This window comes from Capra hircus, chromosome 29 (genome assembly GCF_001704415.2).
Source record: "Capra hircus breed San Clemente chromosome 29, ASM170441v1, whole genome shotgun sequence".
Taxonomy (NCBI): Eukaryota; Metazoa; Chordata; class Mammalia; order Artiodactyla; family Bovidae; genus Capra; species Capra hircus.
This window is the reverse complement of record NC_030836.1, coordinates 9,851,457-9,879,408: the sequence shown is the minus strand read 5'-3', so window position 1 is coordinate 9,879,408 and position 27,952 is coordinate 9,851,457. Positions and strand designations below refer to the sequence as shown.

General features: G+C 38.6%; 1 protein-coding gene across 11 annotated transcripts in view; it reads right to left on the bottom strand.

Annotated features, from left to right (window-relative positions):
• DLG2 (discs large MAGUK scaffold protein 2) overlaps window positions 1-27,952 on the bottom strand; it is a 2,364,981-nt gene that overhangs the window by 1,840,654 nt on the left and 496,375 nt on the right. Inside the window, exon 1 of one of the 11 annotated variants that reach the window (XM_018042826.1) lies at window positions 22,593-23,010. The exons of the other annotated variants lie outside the window; for them this stretch is intronic. Coding sequence (XP_017898315.1) covers window positions 22,593-22,622 — 30 coding nt within the window. The 5' untranslated portion in view covers window positions 22,623-23,010. Of the gene's footprint in view, window positions 1-22,592; window positions 23,011-27,952 lie in introns of those variants that run through there. 11 annotated transcript variants of the gene reach the window in all.

The following is a 27,952-nucleotide window of genomic DNA, read 5'->3' as shown; positions in this document are numbered from 1 at the left end:
TAGATAATATATATTTTTATGGAGCAGATGGTAAAGAGGCAAAATTTAATTTAAAAAGTGAGCTGTGCTTAGATGTAGGAATATGAGTATTCATAAAATGTGATGAGGGGCATAAATAAGGAGTGTCTAAACTTCTATGGATATATACCATGGAGTAAAGAAAGATAGAACTCTTTCTGAGTTTCTTGTCTCACTATTACCTGAGTTTCAGATATTACGGTCTTCCCGTTGGTGTTTTGAAAGTGAAAGTGTTAGACTCTCTGCGACCCCGTGGGCTACTGTAGTCCACCAGGCTCCTCTGTACATGGAATTCTCCAGGCAAGAATACTGGAATGGGTTGCCATTCCCATCTCCAGGTGATCTTCCTGACCCAGGGATCAAACCTCGGTCTCTTGGATTGCAGGTTTCTTTAGCGACTGAACCACCACACATTGGTGTTTTAACCATGAAAATTAACAATATGATCACACACACAATATGTGTGTGATCATATTGTTAATCAGTGCTTTAATTACAAAATTAACAATATGATCACACAGGGACAGATAACATAAAAAGGCCTACTGAAGACAGATGCTATGAAAACATATATTATTTTGTAATCTATAGTGTATAACTAGAAAAAAATAAGATTGGAATAGAAGTTGGGAATCTTAGATTTTATTAGTGTCTCCATGAATCTATTTGTGGAACTTTGGGAACGTTACTTTAACACTTCAAACTTCATTTTTCTCACTTGTAAAATGAGAGGATTTTATTTGACCCACTCATTAATCTACCCATGTGAGTGCCACATGCATGCTCAGTCACTCCAGGCATGTCTGACTCTTTGTGACCCTATGGACTGTAGCCCGCCAGGATCCTCTGTCCATGGGATCCTCCAGGCAAGAATACTGGAGTGGGTTGCCATCCCCTTCTCCAGGAATCTTCCCAACCCAGGGATCAAAGCCTGGTCTCCTGCGTTGCAGACAGGCAGTTCTTTGCAGCTGAGCCACCTGAGAAGAACACAGCCACCTATATTCCTTCCAATAATCTAATCTGTTTCCTCCTCCAAAGAGCTACACTCTCCAGTTGAGGATCCCTATCATTCTAATCCACTGTTGGCACAGGATATGGTTACTTCTCTGTGAGTTTGCATGATAATAAAGGTTAAGAGCTGCTGGACCAAACACTCTCACAAGAGTTTTCCACTCAGTGTCCTTGCTGAAAATCCCAACCTCAGGTTTTACCTACCCCTTTACTCTACTTCTAAAGAAGACAGAATCTAACATGGGTCATGGGAACTGTCACAGCTAGGGAAAAAAAAAGTTAAAAATTCTCTTTTTCCTAGAATTTTTTCTTCTCCGTCTTTAGTATTTTTCTCTCTAATATTTAATGCGGGCAACAAAACAGAGTTTGGGGTTATTGGCTATGGGCTTCCCTGGTGGCCCAGAAGGTAAAGAATCCACCTGCTATGTAGGAGACCTGGGTGTGATAATTGTGTTGGGAAGATACCCTGGAGGAGGGCATGGCAACCCATGCCAGTATTCTTGCCTGGAGAATCCCCAGGCAAAGGAGCCTGGGGACAGAGGAGCCTGGTGGGCTACAGTCACAAAGAGTCAGACACGACTGTGCGACTAAGCACAGCACATCACAGCCCTTAGAAGGCCAGCAATAATCAGTATAAATACTAGGTGAAAGGACACTCTCTAGTCTATTATTTTTAATACATAAATTTAATGTATTCTATTAAAAAAAGGATCTGCACTCATTTTATTTTATTTATTTTTTTAATATATCCCTCTCTATTTTTTTAATTTTTACTTTATTTTACTTTACAATACTGTATTGGTTTTGCCATACATTGACATGAATCCACCACGGGTGTATACAAGCTCCCAATACTGAATCCCCCTCCCACCTCCCACCCCATATCATCACTCTGGATCATCCCCATGCACCAGCCCCAAGCATCCTGTATCCTGTATTGAACATAGACTGGCACTTCGTTTCTTACATGATAGTATACATGTTAATTCTTAGGTCAAAAATCAAGAGGAAACATTAGAATTCCCTCAATGGCCAGTCTATCTCCCCAAGTTGGAGTCTAAGGGAGAAGTTGGTGACAAATTACCCTAAAGACAGCTTTCACTTTTCCTTCTCCCTCTCATCCATCTACACTGGATATTTATGCCTCTAGACTGTTGATACATGACTTGACCAGAATTTAGGGATTTCAAAAGCTAACTCTGAAAAAACATGTTTTCTTAAGAGACAAAACTATCCATTGAGTTTCAATCTTTTTAAAATACTATGCTGTCTACAGCTCTCTCATCTTCGTTGGTTGTCTTTTTCTGACTTTAATTATCTTCACATATTTCATTCCAGAATATCCTGAGCAAATGAGCCAAATATGCTGGACAATTACATCTCAGACTGATTATATAAATATGTAACCACAAAGAACTTCAAGAAAACGCTATGAAGATTTTTTACTCAACCCATTCCATCCCCAGAGAGAGTAGAAATTTTTTGTGTATCAGAGGCTTACATTTGTTACAGTATTTTTAAGTTTGGATCAGTCCTGGGTGTTCACTGGAAGGACTGATGTTGAAGCTGAAACTCCAATACTTTGGCCACCTGATGCAAAGAGCTGACTCATTTGAAAAGACCCTGATGCTGGGAAAGACTGAGGGCAGGAGGAGAAGGGGACAACAGAGGATGAGATGGCTGGATGGCATCACTGACTCAGTGCACATGAATTTGGGTGGACTCCGGGAGCTGGTGATGGACAGGGAGGACTAGCGTGCTGCAGTTCATGGGGTCGCGAAGAGACGGACATGACTGAGCGACTGAACTGAACTGAAGTGCCTGTATGGGCTTCCCAGTGGTGAAGAATCTGCCTGCCAATGAAGGTCCAGTCCCTGGGTCAGGAAGGTCCCCTGGAGAACCAAATGGCAACCCACTCCAGTATTCTTGCCTGGGAAATCCCATGGATAGAAAAGCCCATTGGCAACAGTCCATTGGGTCGCAAAAAGAGTTGGACACAACTGAGCAACTAAACAACAATAACAAAGTGACATTTTAGTCATTTAATCCTCAGAACAAGTTTGTGTGTGGTCGAATAAGAATTGATATATCCAAATAAAATTTTGACCTGAATGCTTCATTCAAAACAGCATGCTCTTCTAAAAGGAGAGAAAAAAACTAAAAACCTCTGCTGTTCTATTCTTAATAAAATGATTCTCATAATCATAGAACTTTTTCCTGTGTTCAGAAGCATCATATATAGTATTATATACATATTCTTCACCTATTTATTCAGCCACTCATTTCTCATACATGCTTGGTATATACAGAGATAACAAAATTTAGAAATACTAAAATTTAAATCCTCTCTTAAATGCACCCAATATTTTAGGAGATATAATGCAACATGTTACTTTTAAAACAGGATTAAAAACTAGGTCTACTCATTCATTTATTGATTTAGTCAACAAACATTCATTAATAAGTTAGCTATTATATTATTTAGAAATAAGGATATATCAAGACTCAGTCTATCTCTAGAGAAGTTCTTGATCCAAGGAAAAGGGCCAATAATAAACATGAAATTATAAAGCAACATGAAAGCTGGTATATGGTATACCATATGATATAAATAAAATGTGACATGAACAGATGAAAAAGATCTATCTCATTCATTTTTAGGGTCAGGAGTAAGGGATGAGCAAGGACCCTGAAAAATGGTGCAGAGAAACTGAGGCCAAAGGCTAGACTCTCGAACTGTGAATGGCTGAGTCAGGTATGGCTTTATAGAGAAGATACTTCAGTTTTCTAGTGAAGATTTTAGGAGTGAAAGGAGGAGTAGAGGGCCTTCCAGAGAAAGGTATGCCATGAACCTGGAGGTGATGGAATTCCAGTTGAGCTATTACAAATCCTAAAACATGATGCTGTGAAAGTACTGCATTCAATATGCCAGCAAATTTGGAAAACTCAGCAGTGGCCACAGGACTGGAAAAGGGCAGTTTTCATTCCAATCCCAAAGAAAGGCAATGCCAAAGAATGCTCAAACTACTGCACAATTGCACTCATCTCACACACTAGTAAAGGAATGCTCAAAATTGTCCAAGCCAGGCTTCAGCAATATGTGAACCGTGAAATTCCAGATGTACAAGCTGGCTTTAGGAAAGGCAGAGGAACCAGAGATCAAATTGCCAACATCGGCTGGATCATGGAAAAAGCAAGAGAGTTCCAGAAAAACATCTATTCCTGCTTTATTGACTATGCCAAAGCCTTTGACTGTGTGGATCACAATAAACTGTGCAAAATTCTGAAAGAGATGGGAATATCACACCACCTGACCTGCCTCTTGAGAAACCTGTATGCAGGTCAGGAAGCAACAGTTAGAATTGGACATGGAACAACAGACTGGTTCCAAATAGGAAAAGGACTACATCAAGGCTGTATATTGTCACCCTGCTTATTCAACTTGTATGCAGAGTACATCATGAGAAATGCTGGGCTGGAAGAAGCACAAGCTGGAATCAAAATTGCCAGGAGAAATATCAGTAACCTCAAATATGCAGATGACACCACCCTTATGGCAGAAAGTGAAGAGGAACTCAAAAGCCTCTTGATGAAAGTGAAAGAGGAGAGTGAAAAAGTTGGCTTAAAGCTCAACATTCAGAAAACAAAGATCATGGCATCTGGTCCCATCACTTCATGGGAAATAGATGGAGAAACAGTGGAAACAGTGGCAGACCTTATTTTGGGGGCTCCAAAATCACTGCAGATGGTGACTGCAGCCATAAAATTAAAAGATGCTTACTCCTTGGAAGGAAAGTTATAACCAACCTAGATAGCATATTCAAAAGCAGAGATATTACTTTGCCAACAAAGGTCCATCTGTTCATGGTTTTTGCATTGGTCATGTATGGATGTGAGAGTTGGACTGTGAAGAAAGTTGAGCGTTAAAGAATTGATGCTTTTGAACTGTGGTGCTGGAGCAGACTCTTGAGAGTCCCTTGGACTGCAAGGAGATTCAACCAGTCCATCCTAAAGGAGACCAGTCCCGGGTGTTCTTGAAAAGACTGATGCTGAGGCTGAAACTCCAATTCTTTGGCCACCTCATGTGAAGAGTTGACTCATTGGAAAAGACCCTGATGCTGGGAGGGATTGGGGGCAGGAGGAGAAGGGGACGACAGAGGATGAGATGGCTGGATGGCATCACTGACTCGATGCACATGAGTTTGGGTGAACTCCAGGAGTTGGTGATGGACAGGGAGGCCTGGCATGCTGCGATTCATGGGGTCACAAAGAGTCGGACACACCTGAGTGACTGAACTGAGTAATATATGCTTCAATATATTTACATAAATTTCAAAAAATTGGGGGAAAAAGACAACTCTTAGTATACCTTCAAATCATTGATTTTATAGAGCTATATAAGGTGTATGTATACATTCATCCATACATACATGTTTGTGTATATACATATGTATATAAATAATTGTACTTAAAGAAATAAAGATTTTCATCCAATTAGTTTCCTAATATGCCATAAAGATGTGTAACTCTGTCACCTATGAACTACAGCTTGCCAAGCTCCTTTGTCCATGGAATTTCCCACTCAGGAATACTGGAGTGGGTCACCATTTCCTTCTCTAGGGGATCTTCCTGCCCCAGGGACAAAACCTGTGTCTCTTGGCATTGGTGGGCAGATTCTTTACCAGTAAACCACCTGGGTGACCCCACAGGAAATTTAGGCAGGCCCAGAAAGAGAAACTCCCTAAGACCCACAACAGTGATGACCCAGGGTCTATTGCTAAACTCTCTTTGTCTCAGTTATGAAGATTAAAAGAATTAATACAAGTGCCTAGAATTATTTCTAGACATAATCAACATTACATATGCTTCAGCTATTTTCTTTGTTTTTGTTATTATTATGATTATGATGATGTCAGGCTCAGAGAGCAAAAAATATGACAATCCCATTGTAATAACTTTCTGCTCTCCTTTTTAAAAATTTCCCTACCATGCTTCAAACCTGGAGGGATCAATAATCAACTAGCAAATGAGAAAGAAGAAAAAAAAAAACCTAGCCCTACCTATAGCATTACCCCAAAGCAGACACTCTATCTGAAGACCCCATAGTAAGAAAAAGAGAATATTTAATCAAGAAAAGTGTTCAGAGTTCTGATTAATGTTTGAGACTGGACAATTTAAATTACTTAATTGAGGCTGAATTTGTGATTTTAAGTGACTGTAGGGCTTTTAATTCTTTGCAAGTACCTGGAAAGTCATGGGCTGCTTGAGTTTTCATGAAGAGACCAAAGTAGGGATCACTGACACTAAGAAGCTTTAAATAAACAATTTTGTATAAAATGAGCTACAAGGATATATTGTACAATACAGAAAATATAGATAACATTGTATAGAAACAGTAAGCAGAGTATAAGCTTTAAAAATTGTGAGTGACTATATTGTACACATACAATACACAATATCATTCATCAACTCTACTCTGATTTAAGAAGTTTTAAAGTAACAACAGAGAGCCCAAATAAGAAGATTTCTAGTACTACATCCTGCTCGTTCAAGATATCTACTACAGATGATAAACCCACTCAAGGTCAGCATTAACATTTGTCATTACATTTTGGGCTTAATTCCTCAATATTCAACTTTATCCCTTCCTGGGCTTATCTTCGTACTTGCTTCCTTTTATTAGTATTTTCTCAGGTGTCAAAGATGTTTAAAATGAGTTGGCCTAACTAGTGTCTGAAGAAATCCTTAGTAAGATTGACATCGTGCTGGGAAATCATGCATTCAGCTCTTCTGCAAATGAGAAAAATGCTGCTGACCCATTCTCCAAAGGATGATGAATGCTGAGAGAGAGTTTTTCAGTAGACAGTGATGGCAATGCTGAGTCATGATCACGTTTTCCAAAATCTCTTGTGACTCTCCAAGCAGGCATTTGCCTGGGTTAGCAGAGGTGCTAACCAGTACATAAGAGGATTAAATATGCCATGTGAAAATATTTTCTAATCATTTGGATACCTGGATAAATTAACTATGATGAGTTATATAAGCTCTGACTGTTCAAAGCAGACCACATTTAAATATTTATTATATATGAGAGTCACTGTTGTAACTTATTTTACAGCATCAATGGAGAGAGGGCCCTGGAAGAAGGCATTTCCCAGGTCCATAATAAAATAATATTTATTGAGTACTATTAGATGCCAGGTACTTGAAGTGAGTTGTTAGTTCATTCTAACATTAAATTATTGATCCTGAAAGGCAGTGGAAGAAAGCATTTAAAACAATGAGGAATCCATTATTTTAGAATCCACATTTAGAATGCTAAATCTGTCACTTTTTAGCTCTGTGAGTAAGTTTCTTAAACTCTGTGAATTTCAGTTTTCTCATCCATAAAGTGGAGAGAATAATACCCAGTTTACAGGATTATTAGAAGGGTTATATAAAATAATAATAGAGTATATTTAACCCAGGGTCCAATATACATTCTAATCAGAAGTGTATATCAGTTCAGTTCACTCAGTCATGTCCAACTCTTTGTGACCCCATGAATCGCAGGACGCCAGGCCTCCCTGTCCATCATCAACTCCCAGAGTTCACTCAGATTCACATTCATTGAGTCAGTGATGCCATCCAGCCATCTCATCCTCTGTCGTCCCCTTCTCCTCCTGCCCACAATCCCTCCCAGCATCAAAGTCCTTTCCAATGAGTCAACTCTTCGCATGAGGTGGCCAAAGTACTGGAGTTTCAGCTTTAGCATCATTCCTTCCAAAGAAATCCCAGGGCTGATCTCCTTCAGAATGGACTGGTTGGATCTCATTGCAGTCCAAGGGACTCTCAAGAGTCTTCTCCAACACCACAGTTCAAAAGCATCAATTCTTCGGTGCTCAGCTTTCTTCACAGTCCAACTCTCACATCCATACATGACTACTGGAAAACCATAGCCTTGATTAGACGGACCTTAGTCGGCAAAGTAATGTCTCTGCTTTTGAATATGCTATCTAGGTTGGTCATAATTTTTCTTCCAAGGAGTAAGCGTATATATTTATATAATAAAATATATTTATTAATTAGAGACATATAAGTTCCTCCTTCTCCTCCTCCTAAGTCGCTTTAGTCGTGTTCGACTCTGCGACCCCATCGACGGCAGCCCACCAGGCTCCCCCGTCCTTGGGATTCTCCAGGCAGGAACACTGGAGTGGGTTGCCATTTCCTTCTCCATATAAGTTAATAAGATTAATATTTATCTTATTAAACAGAGATTTTCCCCTTATCCCACTAGCTTCTCTAAACCTGTTTTCTCACCCCAAATATAAAATAATATGTATCTCACAAATCTCACATGTTCACTATGAAAACTAAATGAGAAAAACTATGAAAGTGAAAGTTGCTCAGTCGTGTCCGGGTCTTTGCAACCCTATGGACTGCCCATGGAATTCTACAGGCCAGAAAACTAGAGTGGGTACCCTTTCCCTTCACCAGGGTATTTTCCCAATCCAAGGACCAAACCCAGGTCTCCCGCTTATACAAAAGTACTTTACACACATCAGGATTTTTAAATCTAAGTTTTCAATTTAAGTTGGAAAGAACATCTGAAATACTGCAACAGTTTTAGGATGACTAAATTTGGGAGCTAGAATTGACTCTGCAGTCTGGTAACACATATTTGAAATAATTGGTCTGTAAATATTTCTAAGAAATATATTATAGAATTTTGTGGGAACATCTTCCAATAATCCCTGAAGCTCTTGAAATCTCCAAAGTTGAATTATTGCTACGTAGAGTTAGATTCAATAGAGTAATTTAAGCTTCTAAACACAAGATTAAAAATCCAGTCTTGTAAAATACTTTAAATGACACTGATATTTGCATGCTGTCACTGCATCCTACTGACATAATAAGATGAGACAAGCGAAATGAACTACAATTGTACTTTTCTCCTTGCAAGAAAGAAACTTTGAACATTATCTACTACCATAGTCAATGAATATTTTTCATTGGCAGATCTATTATATCATAAACTACAAACTCCTGTGGAAACAAAGCCTGTGATTTTCAAAATAAGCTACATTTTTCTTCCTGACACATTTTAAACTTCATCTGTAAAAAACACCTCTTTTGAATAAACAGCTAATGAAAAATATCTAAAATCTCAGGTCTGCCAAATAAGGCCCATCCTTTGAGGAAAGAAATGCCATTCAGAAACAAGATCAAAGCAATTCATTTCTATTTTCACTGCTACCATAGAGACAAAGAAAAAACAGTGAAGAGTTTTAGCTGACTTAATTCTTCCTGAAATTTATAATTAACTACACAGGAAAGGGGACAATTACCATATTTCTAAAGAATAAAGGATTTAAAAAGTTGAGCTTTTGATAAGACATAATTATAACCTACTAAGTATGCAGTTCATATCAATTTGTTCTTATAATCTTCTTGAGTTTCCAAAAATTGCATTTACATTGGACAGTGTTTTCTGAAAAGTACGCATAGAATGCCATCACTTTAAATGTACCTAGTTCTCTCTTGTCAGAGGTTTTTCTCAGATATTAAAAATTCTGCCAAAGCCTAACACAAAGATAAGGGGGGTAGATGGATATTATTTTTGTATGTGCCTTGTCTTTCTGACACCTATGAATACATGTTTTTGGACAAACGTTAATCAATGAAAGAATGTTCAGGCTTTTGTAGATCAGGCACCATAGCCAACACCAAGAAGTCAGCCGGGAAGGACTAACAATTAGACCTGTCCTCGATTTAAATAGAACTTCAGATTGCTAAGTAAATTACATGTGTATTAATTCAGGACAGTTTTATTTTAAAGGACTAGCAAGAAAGCACTATAGCTTGAAATCCTAGAGGAGTCATAACAAAGACCAGGGAGGGAGAATTTCTTTTTTTTCTTTTTTTTTTTTGCTAAAAGTATATTTTCATTTATGGTGTCTTTAGCAAAGGATTTTCAAGTACTTTTTATTAGCAAGAAAATCTCTAACTCCTCTTCACATTTTCTATTTAGAAAGATGGTAACAATAACCCTGAATGCGAGACAGCAAAGAGACACAGATGTATAGGACAGTCTTTTGGACTCTGTGGAAAAGGGAGAGGGTGGGGTGATTTGGGAGAATGGCATTGAAACATGTATAATATCATAAAAGAAATGAATCGCCAGTCCAGGTTCAATGCAGGATACAGGATGCTTGCGGCTGGTGCACTGGGACGACCCAGAGGGATGGTATGGGGAGGGAGGAGGGAGGGGGCTTCAGGATGGGGAACACGTGTGCACCCGTGGCGGATTCATGTCAATGTGTGGCAAGACCAATACAGTATTGTAAAGTAATTAGCCTCCAATTAAAAGAAATAAATTTAAATTTAAAAAATAATAAATAAATAAATAAAAGAAAATAAGTAATTTTTTTGGAGATACCATAAATACAATGTGATAAATTATATATCTCTTTGTAAAAGTATGAACTATAGGGGAGGTAAGTTTTAATACTATTTCAACTGTGTTTTACGGACCAAAACAATTCTTGCTGATATGGTTAATAAATGATAGGATTCATTTCTTTAAAATTGACTTTTGGAATTTTAAAAAATACATGCCAGTGGTTTTCAGGGAGAATCTCTGTTGTCACCCTTATTGCTATGTGGAAAGGTGATATATTTGATTATTCTGAGGCATTTCTGTCTAGGGTTTTCAGAATAATTTAAGAACATATTTGAAAGTGACTAAAAATTTTAACTCCTATCTCAACCACAAAACAACAGAATACCTATTTGGGGCTCCGTTTGCATAGTGCTGATGTCATCTTTATAGTTGGATAAATTCCAAGCAGTAATCATTATTATGTTTTTTTAAGTTCCTTTTGGAGGTTACTTGGGGTAAAAACATTCAATGGTACTGATACATTTTGTTCTCTAAAATGCAAAGCAATGTTTAAAAAAAAAAAAAAGGCAGAAGTGCTGTGAACTCCCATTCTGTTCCTAGACAAGTTTGTACCCTGAAAGCTGAGTGCAATCTAATACATCCTGCTTTGGGGGAAAAAAAAAAACCAACTTTTATTATTTTTTCAATTATTTTATAACCAAGTGATTTAGGACAATAAAGCCATTTTTAAATTTTCTGTTGTACAGCTTTAAGACAAATTTAATGTTTTATACTAAAATATACTATATAAAAATTATCAGACCTTTATATTTAGTATAAATATATTATAAATACCAAATATATATAAATATATATTATATTTATATATATAACCTATATATAAATACTAAATATATTATATACATATTATAAGTCAAATAATTTCCCCTAAAACTAGGTTAAGTATCATATTATATAGAATCTCTGAGAAGCTAAACATCTATAAGTTGGCCTTTTTTTTTTTTTTAACAAACTGAAAATCTGATCTGGCTGCTTTCACTTTTATTTAATATTAATACAAATGTGCCACTGAGCTACAAGTATTTTATATTTGACTCTTAAAGGTTTAAATGATGCTCATTATAAGTTGCTTTATCATAGATGTGATACAGTTACCATTATTCTTGGGGTATGTGAGGACTTTTACCTCTTTTATCCCATTTCTTTTGTACTAAAATGACATCTCAAGTATCATTTCAGGTCCAGCAATCATTCACAGAGAAGTTCACCAATCACCTGTCAACTGAACATTCTATTGATCAGAATACAAAGATACCTTTCACCAGTATTTCTTGTGAAGTACATGCTACATAAACATACACATGTGTGTGTATAAGTTGCAAGAAGGAAGTGCTTCCATCCACTTCCTTCCTAGTTCATTTACTTAGCAATGTCTACCAAATGCCTCTTACATGAAAGAATCAATCAACACTTATAGTATACCTGTCAGCAACATACTAGATCAGTGGCTATAAACATGACTAATAACTTCCCCACTGCCTTCAAAGACATCACATTTTAGCAAGAGATAGACATGTGTAAAAACTAATTGTACTAGATGATGACTGTTACACAGATAGAGGCTTCCCTTGTGGTTCACCTGGCAAAGAATCTGCCTGCAGTGTGGGAGACATGGGTTTGAAAATCTTCCCTGGGTTGGGAAGGTCCCCTGGAGAAGGGAAAAGCTACCCACTCCAGTATTCTGGCCTAGAGAATTCCATGGACTATACAGTCCATGAGTCAAAGAGCCTGGACACAAGAGAGTGACTTTCACTTTCACACAGACACAGACCTCATACTTAGGACACAAAGACTGACTAGCTCAGTTCAGGAGAACAGTATCAATGAAGATAGTCACAGAGAAATCTGCATTTGAGTTGAGCCTTAAAGGTTAAAAAAGCTTATTAAGAAAGCATAGGCTAGAGAGTTGAAAGGCATTCTAGACAAAAAGAAAAGCAGGTACATAGAAACAGAATGGAATTCAGATTGTTTGGGGAACTAAATATAATTGACTACAGTTTAATCTAAGGCATGACAAGTGACGGGATCAGAGACAGGAAAGTTAGACAAGGGCCAGAGGAAAGAGGGCCATGTATGTGAGGTTAAGCTAGTAAACTTTATCCAATAAGCCAATTCTTAAATGCAAGGGTGCAAAAGCAACTGAGTATACAAATCATCTAGTTATCTTGCTAAAACACAAGTTCTGACTCAGTAGTTCTAGCAAGGGACTCAAGATTCTGAGTTTCCAACAAGGTCTGAAAGGATGCCATTGAAATTGGTCAACAGACCACACTTTGAATAACAAGGAAGTAGGGTACTGGGGGAGAAGGCAATGGCAACCCAGTACGGTACTCTTGCCTGGAAAATCCCATGGATGGAGGAGCCTGGTACGCTGCAGTCCATGGGGTCGCAAAGAGTCGGACACGACTGAACAACTTCACTTTCACTTTTCACTTTCATGCATTGCAGAAGGAAATGGCAACCCACTCCAGTGTTCTTGCCTGGAGAATCCCAGGGACGGGGGAGCCTGGTGGGCTTTGTCTACGGGGTCACACAGAGTCGGACACAGCTGAAGCGACTTAGTAGCAGCAGCAGCAGCAGCAGCAGGGTACTGGGAACTCCTGAAGGGTATTAACCAGAATTGCAACATACACACAAAGTATACACACAGCTATGTGTGTGCATGTATTTTTATTTTTTAAGGAAGGTCCCAGTTAACTGTAAAAAATGTAGAGGGTAAAAGGAGGGGGAAGGTAGGAAGAATGAATGGGAATTGGGATAGATTGAAATTTAGGGGAAAATAAAAACCAAGATCAATTCCCACTTTTCTAACAATAACAACTGGGAAACGGCATTGTGGTAGGATGGAACAACTTGCATTTATCTAACCATAACGACTGAGAAAGGAGCATACCATTCAATGAGAAGACAATAGAGTAGGAGGATGAGGCTCCAAAGAATGGTGGTTTTCCTGGAACTTTTGACTTAAGATTACTTAATGGGTAAATAGAACTCTAAAGAATTTGTTCATTTACTGTCAAACCACTTTTTCACAAAACCTGGTGTCTTCTGAAAGTTTAGTTCAAGAACTGAATTACTTAGATGCAAAGAAATAGATATGCGTGTGCAGGAATATTGGAATAGAGGCATTTGGGGGAGAATATTTTCATAGGATTTCAAATCTGGTACTAATTTTGAAAGCACACTAGAAAAGGTTAAAATATCTGGTCTCTTTTTCTCATTAATAAACACCTATTAACCTGGGAAAGATTCGTGAAAGCCCAGAGGAAATCCCCATTACCATGACTAAGTAATGAAAGTTTGCCATTACAGTGGTAACTGACTTGTTGAGCTAGTGATTGTAGTTTGAAATTTATCCTCAAGTGTCAGATTCCCTAAATAAGAGAAAAGGAAAGAGTTGAAAATAAGGAGGAGAAACAGAAAAATTCACAGCTATACGGTGACCATACATTATGTATAGCCGGTATACTAAGCCCTACGCTGTCCCGCTTGCCTATAATGTTCTTCCCAAGATCTTCATAAAGCTGGTCCTTTCGAACTTCTCTGTCTGCCCTATCTAACATAGCTCTGCTCTCTTTTATACTCAGCTGTCTTTCTATATTCCACTTCTCAGCTTTTTAAATTATAGCAGCTATTGCTACCGTGTTTGCTATCTGTGTGCCTAGTAAGGGCCAGTCTCTTCACTCTAACGGAAGCCCTCTGAGGGCAAGGCCATGACCGCTTTATCCACTGTTACACCTCTACCGCTTACAGTACTGCCTGGCACATGTATGCACTCAGCAAATATTTGTGGAGGCAGTGAACATTGTATTTAATCTTCTCAACACTCCTTTGAAGTGCTTATTATTATTTCATTTTACAAATAAAGAAACTGAGATTTAGTTTAAGTAATTCGGCCCAGACAACAGAACTAATAATTGGCAGAACTAGGACTCCAGCAAGAATCTGACTCTAAAAGCTATGCTTCTGAACCCTACACTGTGCAGCCACTCTAAGCCAAATTGTTGTGGATGTCAAATGCTGTCCAAATGCCCAATACTCAGTTTTCTGGGAAACCTAATAATTGTAAGGCCAATTTGCTTGGGTCCCTGTAATTAACATAAAATTAGTTCTAACACATAGATGGATACAGCTCTCATTTTTTTTCCACCTCCTAGCATGTTAATGGTATAAAAGATTTTAATTTACTCTAGGATTTCCTCCTTTCAATGATTTTAGTCATCCTTTCCATGTCTAAAGTATTTTATAATTTTTAAGTAAACTCATTTGATTCTCTACAATAATCCTGTGAAGGAAGTATGCATAAGTCAGTTTTATTATCCCCATTTCAGACTTGAGAAAATAAGACTCAGGGAGAGTAAACTAAATTTTCTAAAGTTACTAACATAATAATTGGCAAATCCAGATCTATAACTTTATTTTCTGAACCTTGGGCAAACACACATTCCCAAATTGCCTTTGGTGAAACATGCATATGTGCAATGAGACAGGTCTCTCAGAAAGCTGTAATCATGGATAATCTGCTTTAAGAAAATCTTATCTACAAACATTCAGATGAAATAATGGGTAAATAATAAAAGGAAGTGATAAATTACTTTATACTTTATAAAGACAGTTATGTGTTTAAAAAAATTTGAACACAACAAATGTACTTAAATGTTATTTGACTTGCAAAATGTGATTTGCACTTGTTTCCTTTGCAAACCCACTATTGTCTCATAAAAGAAAATTTACCTAAATCCTCCCAAACTCACAGCTCTTCACAGCACTCATAGCTTTTACTCATAGTGTCAAGAAAGGGCTGATGTTGTGAATAACATCCTGGTAATCAGATTTGGTAGGAAAGACTATTTACTACAGCTGTATCAACAGATGACTGGTATGATTCATATGATACATTCTTATTCCATTTCTAAAAGTTTACTTTTACAAGCTACGGATATGTGTCCAAAAAATACAAACCTACAATTAATTATGAATAACTTAAAATTAACCGTTATGTGGGTGCATTATTTTTATTTAATTAGATGTTTAGGTTCAGAGGAACCAAATCCAAAATGTAGTATCACAAGTATGTTTTAACTACATTATAAAAGTGAAGTTACTTAACCAAGAGACAATGATAGTGGATAGGAGCACGGTCATCAGTGACAAAGACCTGGGTTTGAATCCCCTCTAAGAAACTGCTTTGTTGTTTCTTAGATGGTCTAAGGAGTAGAGGAGTTAAGTTGTCTCCATGTCAGAAATATGTTCCAGGTATTACATATACCAAACCTAACTGGAGATTTTGGGGATGTTATGGCATGAACAGCCAGACCTGGAAGATAAGTAAGACTGAGACAGATGGATGGTGCCATCTAGACAGAGGACTAGAAAGCGCAGGTCTCCAAAGCAGAAACACGGCTAGCGCCTTCAGAGACCAGAGTGGAGCCAGCAAGGCCAATGGGCCAATGAGTTAGGGAAGGACAGAGAAAGTAGCAGAGACATAGAAGGAGTCTGGTCCATGAATTTTTTTTAACATTCCTGGAGAATAAAATTCAAAGTAGAATAAAGGAAGATGAGACAGGAGAAGAACTGAGGTGCTAGGTCCAGGGAGATCTACATACTAAGGTAAGAATTTGGACAATCACTCATCTTGAATTCAAGCAGGGCCTCCCTGTGAGAGTTATGCCGTTGGACGTTTATATTAGATTGATCATTCTGGGAGTTGTATGGAATACTTAATAAAGGAAATTTAAGCTATTATATTAATGTAATTAATATGCTGAAGTGTTTTATGCAATTAAAATGCTTAATCCCAGGTTACTAATGTAGTCATAAAATCTTTTCACATTGGCTCTTGTCCCTTCTTTTCTATACTAAAAGGCCAGAGTTTATTAACATTTCCCTAATATTAGCTGTATTTCTGCCTCTCTCCGGCACCCAGCAGATTTTTCCTGATCCATTAAGCCACCTGTTCCAATTTATGTTAAGTGGGCCTGCCACATTGCAGATGCTTGGTTGAGATGTTATGTATCAGGATCAATGTCACTGGCAGGAAAGATATGAGAAGAGCATCAAGAAAAGACAAGAAGATGGGGAGACTGTGGCCCTTCACAGGGCCCCCTACTTGCACCATAATTAAATAAAAGTAACACACCCCTACAATATAACATGCTAAGTACTTTGTAGTTCTTGTCAAAACAATCCTGAAAGATATGGACCATTTTATAGAAGAGAAAACTACATTTCAGAGGTCATCCAGTTACTGAAAGGTAAAACCACTATTTTTACTGAACAGGCATTAAGGATGGGCAAAGGGGGATGTGGCAGATAATAGGAGAGAGCTCAAATCAGAGAAATGAAATGCGTGAGAAGTCAGGGCAAACTGGGATTTGAGACCAGGGTTAATGATGGAAGGAAAATTCTATTTCCTTTAAGATAATATCTCAGCTTGATATTTATGACTGGGCCTCTACTCTTTCTGCATCCTTTGTTATCTTGCTACTCACAGTGGATACCGTACATCCAAGCCACACTGGGATAGGCCATTCTCCCACTTTTCTCTCTTCTAGCAATCTGGGACATCTGGGACTTGACCTAAAACACTGTTTCCCCCATTGTTCCCTCCATTCTGCATTTCAGTCTAATTGTCACTTCCTCAGAAAACCCTTTCCTGATATGAAACCCCTACCTACCCTGTAATCCAAACCAGCAGATTCTTTAGGTAGCCCTGTGCTCACTTCATGCTGGGAGGGGTTGGGGGCAGGAGGAAAAGGGGACAACAGAGGATGAGATGGCTGGATGGCATCACCGACTCGATGGACGTGAGTCTGAGTGAACTCCAAGAGTTGGTGATGGACAGGGAGGCCTGGCGTGCTGCGATTCATGGGGTCGCAAAGAGTCGGACACAACTGAGCGACTGAACTGAACTGAACTGTGCTCATTTCAAAGCACCCTATGCTTACCTCCTATCACACATTGTTATTTCTATAATTGGTTGTTTTCCCATTAGACTAAAAGTTTCCCAAGAACAGACTGTTCATTATAGCCCCGTGCCTTCCAGTGTCAGGCATATATTAAGCATTCAATAAATACTTGTTAAATGAATAAGATGAATGAATGGATGTGCTGCTTCTCTAGCTGCGTGAGAGCAGATGCAACTATATAACCGTATGAATAAATAGCTTTGTCGAAGAAGACCGAGCCACTCAGAAAAAACATTTGTTGCCTCGGTGATTTGTTTCATTTTCTCTACATAAAGCTCTTCTGGAAAATAAAAATTATTTTAGTTTCCCTCAAAAAAAAAAAAAACACGTATAGTTGGGAATACTTCCATGATTAATATACTTACAAGAGTTCAATATAACCCTTTTTCTATTAAAAATAATAAATAATACATATTAGCATTAGCAAAAATATCTTCCAAATGCCCAGCAACAGCTATTCCCTTTTAGAAATTCTAAAGGACTGTAGCTCTTTTAAAAAGATGGTGGGTTGATGAATATAAAAAGTGTTATTTACAGAACAGATGTAGTATTGACATCAAGAAAACCCTCTTTTATGCTGCCTGGTCCACATTTCATTCTGCTATTTGAATTTTATTACGCACGTCACCCTGTTACACATATTAACAATGACAGCACCATCATGTAATTATTTTTTAAGCTACAGGAATAACAATACGGGTGTGAGTGCATGCACAGTTGTGTCCAACTTTTTGCGACCCTGTGGACTGTATCCCACCAGTCTCTTCTGTCCATGGAATTTTCTAGGCAAGAATACTGGAGTGGGTTGCCATTTCCTACTCCAGGGGATCTTCCCAACTCAAGGATTGAACCTGCATCATCTCCTGGATTGGCAGGTAGATTTTCTAACACTGAGCCACCACATTGCAACTATCTTTATAGATTTTTAAAAACTTCTTAAAATGTCTAATTAATGGGCACCTGAAATATGATTCACCCACTACTACTTTTTAAGATACTTAGTGTATATGAATAATTTTAGTTGCAGACATAATATACTTTAGAATATCATTAGATTAGGATAGAAAAAGGAAGGACCTCAGAGATGCATTAATATACACCTGTTTTACAGGAAGGGACACTGATGCTCAGATGCCTTTAGGTGTCCAAAGTTACAAAGTACAGATTTACTTTGATTTTTTCACAGTTCCACATTTCTTCTGTTCTTATATCAAACCCCATATGCTATTACATATGATTCTTGAGAATTTCTACATAGCAAGAGAAAAATTCTACCAACTGTTCACATTTTATTAAATTTAGCCCAAAATATTCTGCCTGCTATCCAGAACTGATGTCCTATTGACCAGTCATCTCACAGCATGTTTCTGGCTTAACAGAGGCTAACATTATTTTCCTTGTTTTCTGTGTGTTAGATACTCAGTGGTGTCTGAATCTGTGACCCCATGGACTGTGTAGCCCACTAGGCTCCTCTGTCCATGGAATTTTCCAGGCAAGAATACTGAAGTGGGTTGCCAATCCCTTCTCCAGGGATAATGGAACCCAGGTCTCCTGCATTGCAGGCAGATTCTTTACTGACTAAGCCACCAGGGAACCCTTGTATTCTAGCGATCACAATCACTGGGATTATATTTTAATTATCAAAGACCTATTTAATAACTGTCCATTCTATAAAACATGTTATATCAGTCACTAAATTGTGTTTATTGGGATGACCACATTTTTCTCAATGACCATATTCAAAGAAAGGGATAAATTAAAGGTATATCTTGGGAGTTGATCAATAAATTATCCCTTAGTTACTTTTTTCATTATGCCAGATATTGTGCTGGGTACTTTCAATACTTTCCTGCCACACTGCTTACATATAGGTAATATCATATCTTTTTCACAAATGAGGAAATTGAGATTCAGGAAAGTTAAAAACTTATTCAAGCCCTAAAGTCAGTACATGTGAGAACAACAATTTAAATCTAAGTCTTGCACCAGAGCTCTGCTCTTCAACTAAGTCGTGTCACTTCTCTTTCCTCACTAGTGACATTTGGGACAAAAGGGCTAAAATAGGACCTGGACAAAAACACTCAAAAGAGAAGATTCAATCTCATACAAGTGACTTATCTTAACATCAGAAATGACCTTGGGATCCATGTGAAAGAAAATCTGAGTTTTCAGTTACTCTGATGATTTTCTGGCCGAAAATATCTTACCCCAAAACTATAAGGTTCTGCAAATCAGTCTGGTCAGACTGGAGCACTTAAGACCTTAAGCAATCTGAGTCATATGGGTGAGATCTAGGATTACTTTATTGGGGGGGGGGGGACAGTTAGTTTATTATGAAACAGGCCATAATCATTTCCTGCCTTTTACATGCAGAAAAACGAAAAAGAAAAACACTCCTCTGGTATGTCTAATGGATCCTTTTATATTGCCATTATGCAGTGCCTCGGCTCGATTTGTCATAATCTCTCCTTTCATTAATCTTCTAAAATTATTCTTAAGACTGTAGAGCAAGCTATGAAGAGGAATTTATTTCCACAGTGTGTACAACAGACGGGAGAATGGAGAGAGAGCCAAGAGGTCAGAAGATGTAAGGGGACAGTTAAGTGCATTCATGCCGAGATAGGAAGGAAAGAGAGAGCCAGTGGAAGTGCCCGTGCTTCCTGCCACTGAACACTCCGATGGGAGTGGTGGTCACGTGTGCTCACTGAGTTGTGCCATAGATGAGATTGAGCCTGGACAGACCAGAGAGTTAGTCAGCAGTTCCAGTCTCGCAGAAAGTGTCAACAGAGCAAAACTCGAAGACAGCCTCTCAGCCAGAAGTGCTAGAAGGTGGACTCCTCGTGGAGAACGTGATGGGGGCTGAACTGAGATAGAATGAAAACTGCCAAGCTGTTGGCAAGTTTCCTGCCAAAAAGTCCCAAGAAAGTGGAACAAGGGCATCTCAAGTACATAGTCACTTGGGGCAAAATAAAAAAGAATATCAGTGGAGGTGGCTGAAATGAACAGGATTTGAATTCTGAAGTCCCTGAGGAAGTCTCCTCACCCATATGCAGCTTTTAAATCAACCATACATTAATTACCACTTAAACATCATAATAGGACTTTGCTGGTGGCTCAGATGGTAAAGCGTCTGCCTTCAATGCGGAAGACCCGGGTTCAATCCCTGGGTCAGGAAGATCTCCTGGAGAAGGAAATGGCAACCCACTTCAGTACTCTTGCCTGGAAAATCCCATGGACGGAGGAACCTGGTAGACTACAGTCCATGGGGTCACTAAGAGTCAGACATGACTGAGCAACTTCACTTTCACTTTCAAACATCATAATATAACTTTGTTGTAAGCAGCTCTGTCCTAGAGAGGTGTTACATGTGCCGCCCTAGAAATAGGCATCAACATAATTAATTCAGAATATTCATGAAATCTCACATGGATATTTATCCTGTTGAATTGTATAATTTACATGATAAATCAAAACGCTGTAATAGTAACATTTATTTCTGATACAGCATTTAAAGCAGAATAATAATGTTTCTTACCTTATACTTGTAGTCATTAATATTCTGATAAATGGATATATAGCACATGACATGTTTTTTAATTAGATTATATTTTTTTCAAATTGAGGAAACAGATTTCAGTGTTGATTTACTTTGTTTAATGCAATAGATTTCCAGTTTTGAGTTCTAATTAATAAATTTTTATAACATTTTTAAAGTACTAATTATGTTTTATAGTATTTCCAATTATTCTGATTTTTAAATAATTATGAAATATATGTAGGTCAGATTTGACAGCATTCTCTCAAGAAAACTAACACCAGGTATAACACCTCAGGAAAAGTAAAACATATTTCAGAGACTACTTCCTGGATTACATAAGGAAATACAAAGTCCCACTTACCTTTTCTAAAGAAATCATTTTAGTTTAGTTTATTTTCATTGACAATTGGAAAAACTGAATGAGATGCTTGGCAATTTTTTTAAATAAAAGAAAGTATTCATCTAACTTTGAGGCCTGGTCCACTAACCCAACTGGCAGTTTTAGGCTTCAAGTCCATTAACACCAACTGAAGCTACCATGTGATACTAGGCCTTACAGGAAGATATCCCTTAAGATTCTCTGAAATATAATCTGTAAAAGCAAAAAATTTAAAGTCATACTGTGGAGAACATGGTTGGTGTGTTCGAAATTAAATAATCTTTTCTTTGGCAATGAAAGGGGATCACAGCAAGAAATCCATACTTATGAGTCTCATGCACTAAGCGATTTATTTCGTCATTTTTAATGGATGCCCAATCAATGTGAGATACTAAAAGATATAGCTCAAATTAACTCATGTTATGCTTAAATGCAGAATGAAAAGGGAGCTAATGAATTAATGCGTCTTAATTAGTTTTTCTAAAAATAATAGTAATTTCTATTTAAATAACCAATGATGATGAAATTGAAATACATTGCCCGGGACTGACAGAATAACATAAAATGGGCTTGAAATGTTTAACTACTTTGTGTAAACCCATAAGAGAATTGCCTATTGATTTTATTCCACTCCCACTTTTGTTTCTATTTCTCACAATACAAATACTTAATTTGCTTCTTAACAAAATAGAAGCATTTCAACATTAAATATTGTGTGTGTTTGTTTCAAATCAGAATCTAAAGAAATTTTCCTTTAAAAAAAATCACTAAAATGCAGAATATCAGAATTCTCCAATCAGAAACAATATGTCAAGCCACGGTAAAGCTGATTGGCTTCCTCAAGCAGAGAAGACATGGTCTTTAAATGAAAAGCTAATTAACACATTCAGAAAGACTACCCAGATATTTTATGTTAAAATGATGTTTGAGCTACAATACTACTACAGATATTTTAATATTGAGCTATAAATAGATGCAAAAAGCAAATCCTGCCATAAAAAGCACAGGCACATTCTCCTTTCATTTGCACAAACACACAATATCACTTTAAGAAGTTGAAAACCAATAAAGACAGGACCCTCAGACCCTTGTGGGGAACAAAATGCCCAGCAAAGTAAATTATACTAATCATTGTATCTCATGAACTGGCAGCACCAACCAGAGCTGTTTAATCACAGGACCAGAATAAGAATAGAAAAATGCTGCACACGACAACAGCTCTGCTTCCTATCCTACCTTTGTGGTGACAATGCACAGGCAATCCATCCTGGATCCCTACACAGGACTCAGCACATGGAAATCACACCAGCAAATCAGCAAAGGTGAGAAAAGCCTTTCGGTAAAGAGCACACAGAAAGAAGCAGAGCCTGGATTCTGCACAGACGGCTTTTCCAAGGGGGCCCCTCATGGGAAACTCGAGCCCTCCTCCATAGAGCTCAAGGCATGCAGGATTCTCCTAGGCACCGGAAAATCCCCTAGAAATCAGCTCCGGCAAAACTTCCCGACGGCTTTCGGGGCTCCGCGGCTGCATGGTCCTTTAGTGGATTCCGTGATCGGAACAAGGCTCCCGGAGCGCCTCGCACAGTTCTAGCGTGGAGAGGAGTGTTACACCAAGCACCAGAGAATCACATTTCAGCTCTCGTTCCCGTTTCTGAATTCTGATCTGCGCCTTCAGTCTACCCATAAGATCTCTGCCAAAGTCCCCCCTTAGCTGCCTTCCTCTTTGCTGCTAACAACTCTGAGTAAGCACAACACAAAAAACTCCGCGGCCCATCTATCAGAGGGCTGGCGTTCTGCTGCCAGAAGAGCGGCTTTGGGTAATAAAAAGCTATTTATTATGAGCATGATTCCCGGCAGTCTAAATGACTCGAAAGATATGACTGAAAAGCGAAGGTGCGTGCGGCGCTGCATGCATCACATCTCAACTCACAAGGGCAACAGCTTACAAATGACTAACAGCTGGAAAAGGTGCCGATTTAAAAACTGAGGGCTTGAAGGCTTCACTTAGAGAATGTCAGCTTTCTTCTTTTATTTGTGTACCTGTATGTGCCTTCCTGACATATGACCATACACAAACAACCTGAATATCTCGACAAATAAGTATATTAGAAAGTCGGGGTGGGAGGAGGTTTCAAAGCGTTTACCGAAGTTCCACAATCTGAGAGACAAAAAAAGAGTTTTCCCAAACTTTTCCCTCTTCACTAGCTGCCTGCAGGCACTTATTATGTGGGCAGAGCTCTGTGTTCCCTTCTGCGGGTTTTAACAGCAAACGATTAACCCTCCCCCTTCTCCCCAAATCCCTCCCTTTCTTCCAGTGAAACTGCTGCAGAGATTGCCTCTGAGGCGCTTGACAAGCATCACTCTGGATAAATTATACTTTTTTTTTCTTTTTCATCCTCAGACACAGAGGCAGAGCCAGACTTGAAGCAGAAAGAAACAGGGCAGAAAGAGAATGGGGGGCGGGAATAAGAGAGAAGTGAGTGACAGCACGGAATGACCAATAAACATGGAAAATCAGTTTTCCCTCTCACTGGGGGAGAAAAAGTCAACTCGCCCATGAATGACAACAAGAGAAAATGTCTTGGGACCCTCATATGTTAGGATTGCTTCTTTAAATAGCAGTACAACCATTACCCAACCCTCCCAATCCCTCTTACTTTTTTATAAAAAGTGCATTTCCTACAATAAAAAATTTGAAAATGTGTGAACATGTAAGACTCTTCTACCTTTCATGAATTTTTCAGGTTCTCATTTCAATATTCTCCTGATTGCTAAACAGATGAATATCTCAGAAACTGACATGCCATTATCTTACCAAAATGAGAGCACTGTTTCTAAAGAATTCAAAAAATTTTAATTCATAGCAAATATGTGTTCAGAGAAGAAAAATGGCACAAAATTATCTATGATTAAAAGAAAATTTCCTCTGAACTGTTACCCTACTGGTGTAATAAACTTTAGATAATTTTCAAGTTAAACAACACAAATAAAACCCATGTTCTAGTCCATTCAATTAGATAACTGTCTGTGGGGTTCATTTATATGGAAATACTAAAAAAGCACCATGTTACCTATTCACCTCCTCATTTATTACAGCACCATGATGTTTAATTTAATTCAGTACTTTCTAAGCTTGTCTCAGAGCATGTATAATGTCACGACCTTGAGCATTTCCAAGTATCAAAGTGCTTCCCTGATATAACCAAACCATCTAATATGCAGTTGATACTGATTATCAGTTCACCTTCAAACTAATCAGGCTTTATGTTCCTATTGCACTTTAAATTTGCAAAGCACTTGTGACCTTCTCTGGTGAGTATGTCCAGCTTGAAGGCTTAAATGACTTCCCAAGGAAAGGTACCTAGTAACTTACTGAAAGTCCAAGGCTTTGTAAGTCATGATCAGAACAGAGACTGTTGGAGATTAGAAAAACAGAGAAATTAAATTGAGTAGCTGAGGAAGAAAGATATTTTACAAGATATCCTTGGAAGAAAGGTACCTTTAGAACTATATTCCATTTTCTTTTAATAGAGAAAGTTCTTCCCTAGTGGCTCAGACAGTAGAGAATCCGCCAGCAATGTGGGAGAGCTGGGTTCGATCCCTGCATTGGGAAGATCCCCTAGAGAAGGGAACAGCTACTCACTCCAGTATTCTGGCCTGGAGAATTTCATGGACAGAGGAGCCCCAGCAGGCTATAGTCCATGGTGCCGCACAGAGTCAGACATGACTGAGCGACTTTCACTTCACATATAGTAGAGAAAGCTTAAGAAATGGGCAAACTGGCCCAGGAAGCCTGACTATTCTTTTGAGCCTAGCTAATCACAAATGCAATCTCATAAATGACAGAATGATCTCTGTTTCCAAGGCAAACCATTCAATATCACGGTAATCCAAGTCTATGCCCCAACCAGTAACGCTGAAGAAGCTGAAGTTGAACGGTTCTATGAAGACCTACAAGACCTTTCAGAACTAACACCCGAAAAAGATGTCCTTCTCATTATAGGGGACTGGAATGCAAAGTAGGAAGTCAAGAAACCCCTGGACTAACAGGCAAACTTGGCCTTGGAATGCGGAAGGAAGCAGGGCAAAGGCTAATAGAGTTTTGCCAAGAGAACACACTGGTCATAGCAAACACCCTCTTCCAACAACACAAGAGAAGACTCTACACATGGACATCACCAGATGGTCAACACCAAAATCAGATTGATTATATTCTTTGCAGCCAAAGATGAAGAAGCTCTATACAGTCAGCAAAAACAAGACTGGCAGCTGACTGTGGCTCAGATCATGAACTCCTTATTAACAAATTCAGACTTAAATTGAAGAAAGTAGGGAAAACCGCTAGACCATTCAGGTATAACCTAAATCAAATCCCTTATGATTATACAGTAGAAGTGAGAAATAGATTTAAGGGCCTAGATCTGATAGATAGAGTGCCTGATGAACAATGGAATGAGGTTCGTGACACTGTACAGGAGACAGGGATCAAGACTATCCCCATGGAAAAGATATGCAAAAAAGCAAAATGATTGTCTGGGGAGGCCTTACGAATAGCTGTGAAAAGAAGAGAGGCGAAAAGCAAAGGCGAAAAGAAAGATATAAGCATCTGAAGGCAGAGTTCCAAAGAATAGCAAGGAGAGATAAGAAAGACTTCTTCAGTGATCAATGCAAAGAAATAGGGGAAAAGAACAGAATGGGAAAGACCAGAGACCTCTTCAAGAAAATTAGAGATACCAAGGGAACATTTCATGGAAAGATAGGCTCGATAAAGGACAGAAATGGTATGGACCTAACAGAAGCAGAAGATATTAAGAAGAGGTGGCAAGAATACACAGAAGAACTGTACAAAAAAGTTCTTCATGACCCGGATAATCATGATGGTGTGATCACTCATTTAGAGCCAGACATCCTGGAATGTGAAGTCAAGTGGGAATTAGAAAGCATCACTGTGAACAAAGCTAGTGGAGGTGAAGGAATTCCAGTTGAGCTATTTCAAATCCTGAAAGATGATGCTGTGCCAGCAAATTTGGAAAACTCAGCAGTGGCCACAGGACTAGAAAAGGTCCATTTTCATTCCAATTCCAAAGAAATGAAATGCAAAAGAATGCTCAAAGTACCGCACAATTGTACTCATCTCACACGCTAGTAAAGTAATGCTCAAAATTCTCCAAGCCAGGCTTCAGCAATATGTGAACCATGAACTTCCTGATGTTCAAGTTGGTTTTAGAAAAGGCAGAGGAACCAGAGATCAAATTGCCAACATCTGCTGGATCATGGAAAAAGCAAGAGAGTTCCAGAAAAACATCTATTTCTGCTTTATTGACTATGCCAAAGCCTTTGACTGTGTGGATCACAATAAACTGTGCAAAATTCTGAGAGAGATGGGAATCTGCCTCTTGAGAAACCTGTATGCAGGTCAGGAAACAACAGCTAGAACTAGACATGGAACAACAGACTGGTTCCAAATAGGAAAAGGAGTATGTCAAAGCTGTATATTGCCACCCTGATTATTTAACTTATATGCAGAGTACATCATGAGAAATGCTGGACTGGAAGAAACACAAGCTGGAATCAAGATTGCCAGTAGAAATATCAATCACCTCAGATATGCAGATGACACCACCTTATGGCAGAAAGTGAAGAGGAACTAAAAAGCCCCTTGATGAAAGTGAAAGAGGAGAGTGAAAAAGTTGGCTTAAAGCTCAACATTCAGAAAACGAAGATCATGGCATCTGGTCCCATCACTTCATGGGAAATAGATGGGGAAACAGTGTCAGACTTTATTTTTGGGGGCTCCAAAATCACTGCAGATGGTGACTGCAGCCATGAAATTAAAAGACGCTTACTCCTTGGAAGAAAAGTCATGGCCAACCTAGATAGCATATTCAAAAGCAGAGACATTACTTTGCCGACTAAGGTCCGTCTAGTCAAGGCTATGATTTTTCCAGTGGTCATGTATGGATGTGAGAGTTGGACTGTGAAGAAAGCTGAGCGTTGAAGAATTGATGCTTTTGAACTGTGGTGTTGGAGAAGACTCTTGAGAGTCCCTTTGACTGCAAGGAGATCCAACCAGTCCATTCTGAAGGAGATCAGCCCTGGGATTTCTTTGGGGGGAATGATGCTAAAGGTGCAACTTCAGTACTTTGGCCACCCTCATGGGAAGAGTCGACTCATTGAAAAGACTCTGATGCTAGGAGGGATTGGGGGCGGGAGGAGAAGGGGATGACAGAGGATGAGATGGCTGGATGGCATCACGGACTCGATGGACCTGAATCTGAGTGAACTCTGGGAGTTGGTGATGGATAGGGAGGCCTGGCGTGTTGCAATTCATGGGGTCGCAAAGAGTCGCACATGACTGAGTGACTGAACTGAACTGAACTGAACTGAACCACAAATGAAAACACTTTGTAAACTATAAAGACCTGCAGAGAAGAAAGGCAATTCATCCAGCATAGCTCCTGACATACCATATAAACTTCCTAAGTCATTCCTGCAACACAGGTTTGTTGAGGACTCACTATATGATTTTTTTAAATTAATGTCTGTATCACCTACTAGACCATGAGCTCCTGAGGCATGTTTCTATATCCCCATTC